Source organism: Lissotriton helveticus, chromosome 6, assembly GCF_964261635.1.
Source record: "Lissotriton helveticus chromosome 6, aLisHel1.1, whole genome shotgun sequence".
NCBI lineage: Eukaryota > Metazoa > Chordata > Amphibia > Caudata > Salamandridae > Lissotriton > Lissotriton helveticus.
In genome coordinates, this window is record NC_136067.1 from 1,036,018,811 (window position 1) to 1,036,031,716 (window position 12,906).

At 45.0% G+C, this 12,906-nt stretch overlaps 1 protein-coding gene across 12 annotated transcripts in view; it reads left to right on the forward strand.

Annotated features, from left to right (window-relative positions):
• LOC144763243 (protein phosphatase EYA4) overlaps positions 1-12,906 on the forward strand; it is a 645,968-nt gene that overhangs the window by 514,760 nt on the left and 118,302 nt on the right. For 11 of the 12 annotated variants that reach the window (XM_078648664.1, XM_078648660.1, XM_078648668.1 and 8 more), the window contains one exon: positions 1,671-1,737. In XM_078648664.1, the coding sequence (XP_078504790.1) occupies positions 1,671-1,737 (67 nt within the window). Of the gene's footprint in view, positions 1-1,503; positions 1,528-1,670; positions 1,738-12,906 lie in introns of those variants that run through there. The other variant, XM_078648671.1, reaches the window with a different exon arrangement.

The following is a 12,906-nucleotide window of genomic DNA, read 5'->3' on the forward strand; positions in this document are numbered from 1 at the left end:
AGAGCATAAGTGCAGTCAAACTAGTGTTTAGCAGTTTAACAGTGTTATGCATATTTTCTGGGTGTAGGGGTTTGCAACATAATGTAACCCGATTATTTCAGATTGATCCCTTTTTAGTTTAGAGTAAAATAAAAATGTTTTATTTGCCGAAAATGTTTTCTTGCTTCTCTTCTCAGTGGCCTAAGGCCTGTTAAAGTAAAACAGATATAAATCATGCTGCATTCTGAAATAATACGAACGACAAAAATTAGAATAACGTTTGAGGAAGGACATCTTGTTTTAAAAACAGCTGTGAAAAATAAAAATCGCAGAAACCACCCACGCAGTAAATTTCACGACGAAAAGTAGAAAATAAAACTATGGTCCTCGTTATTCTGTCTAGTATGGAGTATTGGTTGGAGAGACCTAGGCACCAGCAGGTTCTTATACTAAGTCAGGGTTTGTAGTGTTAAGCTAAACTATTCCTATCCCCAAGACTAAAATCGATTTGCTTTGGTTTAAAATGGACTGCTTTTCAGTATATGTACAACCTCTCCCACTGTACTTCAAGTTATGTCTTGAACATATCCCTGCAGTTTTTCTGCCCTGGGGTGGGGTGGGAGGGGCAGATGGGGTGGTAGTTCCACTGAAGATTAGTTCTGCAGACACTGAGGACAACGGAGAATGTAACTGTATCCGAATTGTATTTTTTGGGATGCAGTTCTGAGGTGGGGTGGCGGAGTCTCATTTTTGTCTCTCTTCAGTACACTTTTTGGTAACTAATACCCTAAAAGTAAAAAAACAGGCACTGTTTGAACGACATATTTTTATTACATTTCGGGAAACCTGCGCGTAAGCGTCACCGCATTACAGCTGAGCGCAGAAATTATGATTGATGACGCTGCAGACAAATCGGTGCAGTCGCGCGAAGGCTTTCATCTTTTCCAAACGGCAGTGAAGAGCAGATGGCTCAATAAAGACCCTGTACGCCTGCCCAGTATAGATCTGCTCCGAAGGGGTGGCTCAGCTCTTTCAGAACATATATTTGGACTACATCTGCCTGAGCCCAGACAGATGGTAAAGTGTTATTGACATTTCCAAATCCTCTGGAAGTTGGCCACATAGTCACTGCCGTCGGATCATCCCTTTAATTGGATTCTGCTCTTCATCTGCATGCATGTTCCGCCAGAAAGACTCGGATTGCCCTAGTGTAGGCCTCGAGGCCTGGAGGGCGCTACTGCTTCTGACTAACTACGTATTGATTATACACAATCCCTAACTCTTGAGTTGTGCCGCACCACGCATTTATGGAATGTTGCAAGTGTTTGATTATTTAATTTATCTAACATCAGTAACGGCTGCTGTTCATTCAAACTTGTCTCCTAACTTCCGGCATGCCTAACGGTCACTGATGTTTGATTGCCACATGACCCCTGAAAGAGGCGCCAAGCCGTTCCTCAAGGACACGTGGGCGCGTGATGCATGACGTGCAACGGTATTCTCTTTTGGAGGTCAGGAAGAGGTGGAGTTAGTTTCTGAGCAGCGATGGTCATTATTTTGGCATTTGACGACATTTGTTTATGATTGTAACGCACATATACAGTTTTTCATGCTTGTGGGTTGAAACTGAGAGTCATGTGAACATATCTTTTGTGGTACTAAGGTTTGTGAGCGTGTTTTGTGTTTTGCAGTAATTACAAGCAGCGGCTACAGTCCCAGATCGGCACATCAGTACTCGCCCCAGTTGTACCCTACCAAGTAAGTGAACGCCAACCTGCACCTCGCCTGAAGTCATACAGAATGTGAGGATTTAAACGTGTTTGATGTTTTGTGCTGCAAAGGTTTTACTTCCTGTTTATGTGACCAGTGATATTTCACATTCACAGGTGCACAGTCAATTATCTGTGTCAGGGTCTGTTTTATTGACTACCACCTTTCCCTCCCAACATTAGCAAATAGGGGAGCAGAGGTGTAAGGAGATGAAGTGGTTTCACAAGTATCACACAATTTGTTCTAATGATAAAACAGTAATAAATACGTGGGATTGTGATAACATATTTCCTGCCCTCGCACGTACAACCTGGACTCGTATAAATCTATTGTGCTGGCCTAGGGAGGCAGGTTATGCCCTAAGAACGTAAGGTATGGTGGCTGTGATTAGTACTTTGTTTATTAAGAATTAAGAACACAGATTCATCACATATTTCTGGCATGTTACCTGACTATTTTTCATCAGTGGCATCCTTTCACTAATATCATATTGGAACCAGTGGTACCATTTGACGCCTTATGGCATAACAGGAAAGTCACAGAAACCTTAACCCCATTTGTGTGGTTGGGGTTCACACTGATTTGTGATGGGCACAACTAGCCCGCTACTACAGCTAGCAACATCTAAAGGGTAACTTACTTTTACATCATCCATTACCTTTACACCACAGATCGTTCGGACACACTACATATAGAACTACTTACCTCAAATTACCTTAACAAAATGCCTCAGATTGGTTTCGGATCCTTAGCTAATAATTTTCCTAATCCCAACTTTGAGATGTGACCACACAAGCAGTCACTTGGTTCCGGATAAATCCATTAATCTCCCTGTTCATTAAATTGTACATTTGCACAAACCGGCTGTACGTGCTACTGTCTATTACTGTCCCGCTCACCTGTCTTTAAAACGCTTCACCTCCTGTTTCTAAACTGAATTAGGTGGGATCCAATTCCACATACAATACTGTTCTAGTTATAAAACAATGTGTTTGTGATTGCTCTGCTGCAGCAGCATTGGTCAAGCCAATAGTTTTGACTTTTTATGGAGTGAAAATCAAAGACCAGTGAACCCGCAGGGTCAAAAAGAGGAGATGGTGCGCAAAAAGCAACAGCGCTGTATTATTTGGCCAAATGTATCATGTAGAAAAAGAAGAGTGAATTAATGAGAATAATACCGCCTTGAAAAGACGGGGAGGTTAATTTGTAAGGAGAGGCGTATGAAGGAGGAGAGGAGCTTTGAAAATGAATAGAGAGGGAGAATTGTGTTTAAGGATTCCTAGAGAGGAGGAAGATGTAGTGAGGGAGAGGCTGGCAGAAGATAGGGCGCCTAGCAAGGAGTGACTAAGAGATAAGAAGGCAGTGCCATGGGGGAAACTGTAGAAAACAGCAAGCTTCGTATGTACTTATACTACCAACTACCCCCACATTGGCCAATAGCCAGGGAAGGATTGTGTGGCTTGCAGACCAGGGGTTGGTAATCTGTTCTCATCATTGGTATCCGTTAACAATTAACATGAAGGTCCCCAAGCATTAAGGACCTTTAAAACGCTCAACATTAGTGAGCATCGGTAGGCTAAAATCCTTCAAATTTTTAGCCATTGCTGTACAATATCAAGTTGTGAACATGTGTAATATTCGTCCAGACAGTCCATTAAATGCAGACAAAACATCCCCCAACTTAAAAATAGTAGAGTAGCTTAATAGTCCCTGACACCCTAACAATCTCTCCTGCAAACCCTCTTTTTCTTCAAACTGGACCTCACATCTTTCCTGCTCAACAACTACGTGATTACTGATACCCTAATCCCTATAAGTATGTATATGTATGCCTGTATCTCCCATTGGCCGCAAATGAGTTGTTTCCACCAATGTCATCCACTCATTTGGTGCAAATATTGTACTCCACAGCCAATCTGTTTGGTTCAATGTCAACCACATTGTGGTACCCCTGTTTTTCTATGTACAATTGTTTTTTGAATGATGTTTTGTTTGAAATGTACAGCGTCTACATAAATATTCCAGTAAAGAATATCAGTTGTCCCAGGCAATAATGGTGCCATGCAGCTGGGCATAACACTGGCCCCTAGCAGAAAAGAGCCTTAGCAGCCTCGGTTTTACGTAGTCCCAATGTTCTTAGGCAGTTTTGACCTACAGATTGTCCTGGCAGTAATGAACTTAAATGGGACTAAACAGTTATGAGCCTCTATGCTCTGATGCAGTAAAGTGCATCAGTGGCCCCAGACTGTAAGGAATTCCCACGCAAGAAAAAAACCTCGGGAGCTCAGTGTCAATGGATCCAGAAGAGGGTTAGAGAACAGCGGCTGAAGATGTCCTGTTTGTATGTGTGGTTAAGATTCCAGGGAAGCTCTTTGATATGTGTGGGGGGTCTTGGAGGTTGTGAAATTTCTAGGAGGTTGGTTGGGATCAGTGAATTCTTCCTGTATGGCTAGGTTGTGTATCCTATTTGCAGAAAAACCGGCAGTCCAGTAAACCCACCCCTCATTTGGAGCGTCCTTGTAAACCTACAGCAGAATAAACAACGCTACAGTTATTGGTTGTTCTATAAGGTTTTTGGTATTTTGGTGGCATGCTAGTGAAAATTAAACATGAATGCAACTGTGAAGATGCTGAAGGTGAGCATAACTACGACGGAAGGGGCTGGATAGTGAGAGTAGAATCATCGCTGATTATTGCGTCATGCTTCAAAGAGGTCACTGTGAAGTGTTGCGGTAGCACAGTCAGCTGGGAAGAAGGTATGCTGATGTACTCTTGGCATCCCAAATGTAGCTTTTGTGCATTAGCTTGAAGTTTGGGTCCTTGTTTTTTAGGTCTCGCCTATGCAGCGCACATGAGTTGCATAGGAGGGGATCTTTTGCAATCGATCATCATTTTAGCTGAAAACGTGCAAGTTTTGCTTTGCTTTCTATTGAAACACGTGCACGTTTGGCATTTCCCTTGTGAGAGCGAGCATCGGCGCCATCTGTTTGTAATTATCTTGAAAACAGATGGTGCCCCTGCTCGCTCCCGCAAGGGAAACACTGTGTGTCTGGTCCACGCGACGCGTCCTGCGGTCACTTGAGACTGTTTTTATTTTCTTTCTTTTCAAATTTAACTTTATTGTTCCCCGCTGACGGCTCTTCCTCTCCAGCCCTTTCTCCTCACTGCGGAGCTTTCCTGACTGCCGCCTATTGGCGGATTTCTGCTGTCTCCTTTTGCCATAGGCTGCCTGTGTTCCCTCTTGGTACTACGTGCAGGTCAGGCATGTCATGTTGCTTCTTCCAGCCTCATTGAGAGTCCTCGCCGGCCTCCTCCTTGTCATTGGCTGGTTTTGTTTTCTTCACATGGCCCAGGCAATCAGAACTTTGCTCCTCGTACCCAGGCAGTGTCGTTTGGCAACTGGGTCATCCTACGTTGACTCGCACAGCATATTTTCAGCTGATTTCTCCTTGTTTTGTTTCTGTTGGTTTGTGCAACTTTTCCTCACGCCGATAAGCACAACTCTACTTAGTGGCTGTGTGCTTCTAGCTTTGTGTTGCTTTTGTTTACTCTGTGCGAGTTCTACTACGCGCACTCTTGTGGAGGTGGGGTGGAGGGGACGTGCATGGGGACCAGACACACACATCAGCCACAATGCTCTACATTATAGCCAAAAGTTCTGGCTAAACACATAAGGTCCCAAAAGCGAGACCTATTGGCTATGCCAATGCTTGTTTTTACTTCTACAAGTGCTGGGGCATCCTTTTTCATGGAGATTTAATCTGATGTGAGATCCTTGTGTCATGGTGTGCCGAGCTGAACGGAACAGTGATGCGCACATTCGGCATTGAAGAAATCAGTCTGTAACCAAATTGTCCATTAAATAACGCTGTTGTTTTGGTTTGTAAGTCCCAGTGTGTGACAGAGATGCGCATAGAAGTGCTCAGCACAATAGAGAACCAAAGTGGGAAATGAAATGAAATGGGTGTTTTGAAGATACTGTATTTCTGATGGCTGATCCAAGTCCTCTAAAACCTAAATACTAGTACAGTGTTTGAAAATGTCCTTAAAGGTGAAGATTTTAAAGCTAACCAAATATGATGTTTGCCCCAAATTATTCTACAGAAACCTCATAAATGCATTAATTTCTTCTATTAAGACCAAGGCTAGTCAACAATGGTAAAAGCTTGGGAAGTGATAGTGAAATGTATGACCATGTGCTTAAAGGGAATGCAGTTATCTAAATCCGATGCATGCCTGATTTGTTCAAGGGAAATAGCATCCATTTGTCGATAAGTTATTGAGATGAATGTGAGTTTCATGAAGTGGTCAGCAAAGGAAAAGGTGTTTGTTGCAAAGAAGGTGACCAGTGTTTGGGCAGAGCGATCAAAAATTGCTTGAAGTAAGTCTGGACCTTGATCAAGGAACAAGTGCTGTTGTGCTTTATGGAGAAATTGGGATAAGAGTCATTTCAAGATATCTCAAGTTATCTTTGCACTCTGGTGAAAATTTGGGACACTTAAGAAATTACTCTCAAATTTTTCCTAATGTTGGGTGCGTAAGCGAGGCTAGCTGTACTCATGGTTGCTATAGTGAAATTAAAATGTATGTCAAAGAAGACGCTGGGGGAAGGAATGAGAGAAAAGGTAAATCTTCTGTGTGGCTTCAACAGTTATGGAACAAGTATGTGTAGAGTACATGTTAGTATTTCTGTTGCTGCCCACCCCGTTCTCAGAATCAGGATGGAGGGGCATGTGAAGTCCTCCAGTCTTTATGAAATCAAGTTAGCTCCAGAGCTGGAACACCTAACCACTTTCTTTAACAGGTGTGATTGTATGTAGTTTAGAAGTGCATGTATGTATGATGTATGTTGGGCTGTGTGCTGTGTATTTTGAGCGGTGCTTTTTCACGTGGTATGTGTCACTAGTATGCTGGAGATGGGGTATTCTAGAGACGGTTGGATTGTTATGTGGTTTCTTTATTTGGTAGTTTGTGTTTCTTGTAATGTATAACCCTATAAACTTTACTTGGTTGGAATTTTAAAACTCGTGGTATTTAGCTGAATTTAATCAAAATCCTAAGAACCTTGGCCCTTAAATTCAGACACATATACCACTTACACGTGTCTTAGGGATCACTCATTAAAAGTTTTTTTGATACCCTGTTAGTCACTTTTAACTTTACAATTTCCACAACACGTCCTCCCCACACGACCAGCTCCGCAGTCTTTCTGGCGTCGCAGCACACCGAAGAGACAATCGGTCTCTTCGGTGGGGCCCGATGATGAAGCATGACACTGACCAGGTCGGTGTGTGAGGGTTTTCCTACTCAAATAAAGTGACTGTGATCAAAATTACCCTCTTATCTCTTTGCTCCAAATCTGGTAGCTTTGTGCTTGACCAGACCTCTCTTCTTTTGTTGTTTGGTGGTCACTATTACACCATTAATAATTTTAGCAGCTCTGGATAATTTTAATTGAATATTTGTTACAGAAAAGGTTGGCCACCCCTGCTCTAAACTCATTCAATACCATCGCTATGTGCGCCCTCCCAGAATGGCATCAACCTTTTTCAAATCAACACTGGTCTTCCTCCAGTAGGAACAGTCCAGCCCAGGGTGAAAACTACAGCTGGTGTATCATTTCCATACCAGTGTAGATGAGCAGAATGCAGTCTTTTTCTCCACTATCTAGTTTTTTTTACGGGTTACATGAGAGCCAGTGACTTTTTTATGGAAGTATTGAGAGGGTGTTTTTACGGTTTATACAGCTGCCTGAGGTGCAGAAAGTTTTGTGTAAGAAAGGGAAATAAATGTTGTTGGATTGTTTGGTTACAGAGAGTTTAAGATAGTACAGATTGCTTCACAAGCATAATAGGACAGTAGAGACGGCGGATATATAATTGAAGTAAAAATATAACTGACTTTCCATAATAGACGGTGTAAAAATGTATGAAAAATGTGTATGTGTATGTGGATTAGCAGACAGCAATACATTCTCTGGGAGCATTTGATTTAATGAGAATATGTAAGCTGGGTGGTAAAATAATTCCTTAACAGATTAAAAGAAGGGTTCGAGTTACACAGAATAGCTGGTTGAGGTCAGGAATATGATAAGATGCTGTCAGGAAGGGTACACAGCTTGGAGCTACCAATCAATCAATCAATCAATTAATCTACTTGTAAAGCGTGCTACCTACCCGTGAGGGTCTCAAGGGGCTGGGAGGAGTGCCGCTACTGCTCGAAGAGCCAGGTCTTGAGGAGTCTTCTGAAGGCGAGTAGGGCTTGGGTCTGCCATAGGTGGGTAGGGAGGTTGTTCCAGGTCTTGGCGGCGAGGTAGGAGAAGGATCTGCCGCCGGAGGTTGTTCGTTGGATGCGGGGGACAGCGGCGAGGGCGAGGCTGGCGGACCGGAGCTAGCGGGTGGGGGTGTAGAAGCTGAGTCTGCTGTTCAGGTAGGCTGGTCCGGCGTTGTGAAGTGCTTTGTGTGCGTGGGTGAGGAGCTTGAAGGTGATCCTTTTGTCGACGGGGAGCCAGTGTAGCTCTCTCAGGTGGGGGGTGATGTGGCTGCGGCGTGGGACGTTGACGATCAGTCTGGCAGAGGCGTTTTGGATGCGTTGTAGTCGTCGTAGGTGTTTGGCTGGGATTCCTGCGTAGAGTGCGTTGCCGTAGTCCAGTCTGCTGCTGACGAGGGCCTGTGTCACCGTTCTTCTTGTTTCGGTCGGGATCCACTTGTAGATCCTGCGTAGCATGCGAAGGGTATTGTAGCATGAGGAGGAGACGGCGTTGACCTGTTTAGACATGGAGAGGGAGGAGTCTACGATGAATCCTAGGTTGCGTGCGTGGTCGGTGGGTGTTGGTGCTCTTCCCAGTGTGCTAAGGCCACCAGGAGTCGTCCCAGGCTGAGGGGGTGGGTCCGAGGATGAGTACCTCCGTCTTGTCCGAGTTCAGCTTCAGATGGCTGTTCTTCATCCAGTCGGCGACAGCCTTCATTCCCTCATGGATGTTGGTTTTTGCGGTGTGTGGGTCCTTGGTGAGGGAGAGGATGAGTTGGGTGTCGTCAGTGTAGGAGATGATGTTGAGGTCGTGTTGGTGGGCCACTTGTGCGAGGGGGGCCATGTAGATGTTGAACAGTGTTGGGCTGAGGTATGTGCCCTGGGGGACGCCGCAGATGATGTCGGTGGCCTCGGAACGGAAGGGCGGGAGGCGGACGCTCTGGGTTCTGCCATGAAGGAAGGACGTGGTCCAGTCGAGGGCCTTCTCTTGGATTCCGGCTTCTAGGAGGCGTGTTTTTAGCGTGCGATGGCAGACCGTGTCGAAGGCGGCTGACAGGTCCAGGAGGATGAGGGCTGATGTTTTGCCGTTGTCTAGTTGGCATCTGATGTCGTCTGTGGCGGCGATGAGGGCCGTCTCGGTGCTGTGGTTGCGTCTGAATCCGGACTGGGATGGGTCCAGGATGTTGTTGTCTTCGAGGTGGCGGGTGAGTTGCATGTTGGCGATTTTCTCGACGACCTTCGCCGGGAACGGGAGCAGGGAGATGTAGCTGGAAGCTATTGAGGTCCTTGGGGTCCGCCTTGGGCTTCTTGAGGAGGGCGTTGATTTCGGCGTGCTTCCAGCTTTCTGGGAATGTCGCTGTTTCGAAGGAGATGTTGATGACCTTCCGTAGTTGGGGTGCGATGGCAGCATCTGCTTTGTTGAATTCATGGTGTGGGCATGGGTCTGACGGAGATCCTGAGTGGATGGAGTTCATGACCTTGCGTCTCTCGTCGTCGTTGAAGTTGGCCCAGGAGGTCAGGCGGTTGGCGCTGGTTGTGTTCACAGGGGAGGTGGGGTCTGGCGTAGTCGGGGCGATCTTGGTGTTGAAGCTGTCGTGGATGTCGGCGATCCTGCGGTGGAAGAAGAGGGCTAGTGAGTCGCACAGTTCTTGTGAGGGTGGTATGTCGTTGGCGTTGGCGCTGGGGTTGGAGAGTTCCTTTATGATGCTGAAGAGCTCTTTGCTGTCATGTGCGTTGTTATCCAGGCGGTCTTTGAAGGAGGATCTCTTGGCTAATCTGATGAGGTGGTGATGTCTGCGAGTGGCGTCCTTGTGGGCTGCGTGGCTGTCCGGAAGGGTACACTGCTTGGAGCGACCAGAAAGGGTACACCGCTTGGAGTGACCACGAAGGGCACACCGCTTGGAAACTAAGGCTCTCCTAGAGTTGGTAGGGAACTTTATATTTTCCCATTTCTGGAGGTAACTCTAAAAACGGAGGATTATTTCCTCTATATCATCATCCCAATGGTAGAGGAAATTCAGCAGGAGGTTTTTACTCCCAAAATAGTGTTAGTGTCTATAAATTGGATTAGAACAGTGGAAGGTTGGGAGCTCCATTAATGACCATGAATTGGCTCAGGACTAATAATGGCTTATATAAGCCTTGCGCTCCATTATTCCAATATTTGTCTTTCTATTTCTCCCTTTTTAGTTTAGGACATTCTACTCTCAGTGTGTAGAATGTTCTAATACGCCTTGTAGCCATTCTGCCTGGGCTGTAATGGTTGTTAAAGGCTCCCTCCCTCGTTATAGGCCCTCTCCTGTAGTCAAGCCTATACGTTTCAGGGCCTTTTAACAACTGGTATAGCCCTCGGTAGTGGACTATAAGACTATATTACAATCATCTTTTATTCTCCTTTCTTTATAGATTATACAAGATTCAAGGATCAATTCAATTTACGCCTGGATTTCTGAACTCTATTAATGCCATTTACTTTCTCCATGCATTGTATTCTGCTAAGCCTGATGACATTTTTTACATCAATTTTAAATTTATAAGTGTATTAACCTTCCCATCTGGTATAACCAGACATGTTTTCTGTGTTGTATTTTTTGAACAGTAATATCATCTCACTGCACCTTGTCATAGCAGTGCAATTTTCCAGTGCAATGTTTTTCTGTAAAATCAGAAGTGAGTGTGATGCCACTGCAGTACCGCAGCTCATACATTCTTTTCAGTCCTGGAGGGGGCAGCCAGGGCACAAGTCGTATAAAAAGAAGTGGGGGGACGCTGTCACCGGAAGTGACGTCACGAAAGCAAGTGACGTCACGAAAGGTGCCGAGCTCCTCGTCACAGAGAGGCCAAAGAGTGAAGTCCAGCTGTTTGGCAGGGGGGACGGCGTCTCCCCGGTAAAATAAGTGGGGGGACGCCGTCCACCCGCGTGGTACCCCGACTCGAGCCCTGGGGGCAGCTTTCAGTGTCCTGCCCCAGCAGCAAGAGCATCTTCAGTGGTATTTGTGTGTGCAAGGAGAGATCTGACAGTGAGGTTACTGGCCATTTCATTTCAACTTTGTCTCCCACATTGAGGTTCTTTTGATCCAATTGTCTTCTTACCCTGGCTCTCATAAGTAATGCAGTGCATACAGATCGACTTAATCTGTAGAGTGCCTAAAGCAGGCACCCGCTCACACAATGCAGTGGAAGAACTACGTAAAGGGAACTGAAAGCAGTGCCAGCATGTGAAATGTAAAACTGGTGGGCCGTAATCGCTTATATCAAAGTCCACAGAGCAAGTGAGCCAAGTTTTCCAAGCAGTGCTTCTGGGGTGGGGATCTTGAAAAGGATAGAGAAAAATGCAGCAATTTGACATCACAAATTAAAACCTGTAAGTTTAAATAGCTGCCTCCTCCGTACATCAGCTTTTTTACCCCCTCAAAGACAAGTGGAAATGGTGTAAATTGGCCTTGTGAGTCCCCCCAAGCCAGTAGACAATTGGAGAATGAACTCTAAAACTTTTTTGCATTCACTTTCTAATCTGAGCTTCCCCTTTTAATCAAGTGACTGATCCTCAGAAAATCAGTTTATCACCCGGTGCTTTTGTTTTATTTTCTGACGAAATTCGGAATATTCAGATACAATCAGAAACACATGCAGTAAGTGCATTGCACAAACAAAACAAATAAGCATTTGTGATATATTTCAAGGTGATGACTTACACTCCTTGGTTAATTTAAGCCAAGCAAGGCCGTGACTTAGCTTCTTTAAAAGTTCCCAATATCCTGGCTTGTGAAAGTGTGGCATTGCTCTGTGCTATAGAAGTGGCTGAAGGAGTAGCAGCCTCCTGGTCCGGCTGCCCTCTCCTGTCTAAACCGAAGTGATTACGTTTTTTTGTACTTACTTCTGTCTGTTCAAGGGGGACTGTCATTGTTATGCAGATTGATGGGATAATGCCAACTCGTTCTGAGTGATTTGTTATTAGTGTCCCCTCGTCCTGCTACAAACACCCCATTGTAGTTCTTCACTTACAGATACAGTACATGGAACTCAAATGCAGAGTGTGTTTGCACATATTGGGTTTGCCATTAGCTGTACCCGAGTTTCTCTATTTTGACAGTACACAGTGATGCCACAATATTCTAGGCCTCTGTAGGTGCACGAAAAGCGATACATGTGGCGGTGCTGCACTCTCGTTTCATGGCGAGTCAGTAGCTCCCCAGGATCGAACCCGCCACACCCCAATGCTACATCTGCATTTAAAGAATCTCTTCAAATCTTCTGTTTTACTGTTTAATTTTTCAGTATACAGCATAGCTAATGCGGAGATACTCAACAGCCACATGGTGCAGTGCCACAATGGTCCTCTAAGCGCAAATGACAACGAGATGCACCGAACGTCTGCTCCCCATGGCCCGAGGACTGGTGCATGTCTAGCGCCAAGGCCAAGGCCCGGCCAGCAGAGGACAAGCCCAAGGATTGAGACTGGGATGAGGGTTTTAGTAAAGGAAGATACACAGTCCAGCTGTATAGTTAGATAATCCTTTATTGTAGCTTGCTTCTTGGTTAGATGAGTAGAAGAAGATAGGAAGTACAGATGTAGCCCCACCAGGAGCAAGCTCCAAGCAGCTCAGCCTGAGTTCACCAACTGACACTGTGAGCCAGAGAGAGGCACTGTGAGCCAGAGAGACACCCAGGCATTCTATGATGTCATGGTACATTCTATTTAGTGGAGAACAGTAGAGAAGTAATTTACTACACATCCTCCTTCCTTAGGGAATGACAGCAGAATAGAGAGAAAGATAAGCAAGATACCTCAAATATAACATTTGCATGAAAGTGCAAACTGAGATACACAAATCTAACAATGTACGACATGAGGTATCAGAAATAACATTAACATGAGCAGAAATAAAGTAAGATGCTAACATTACT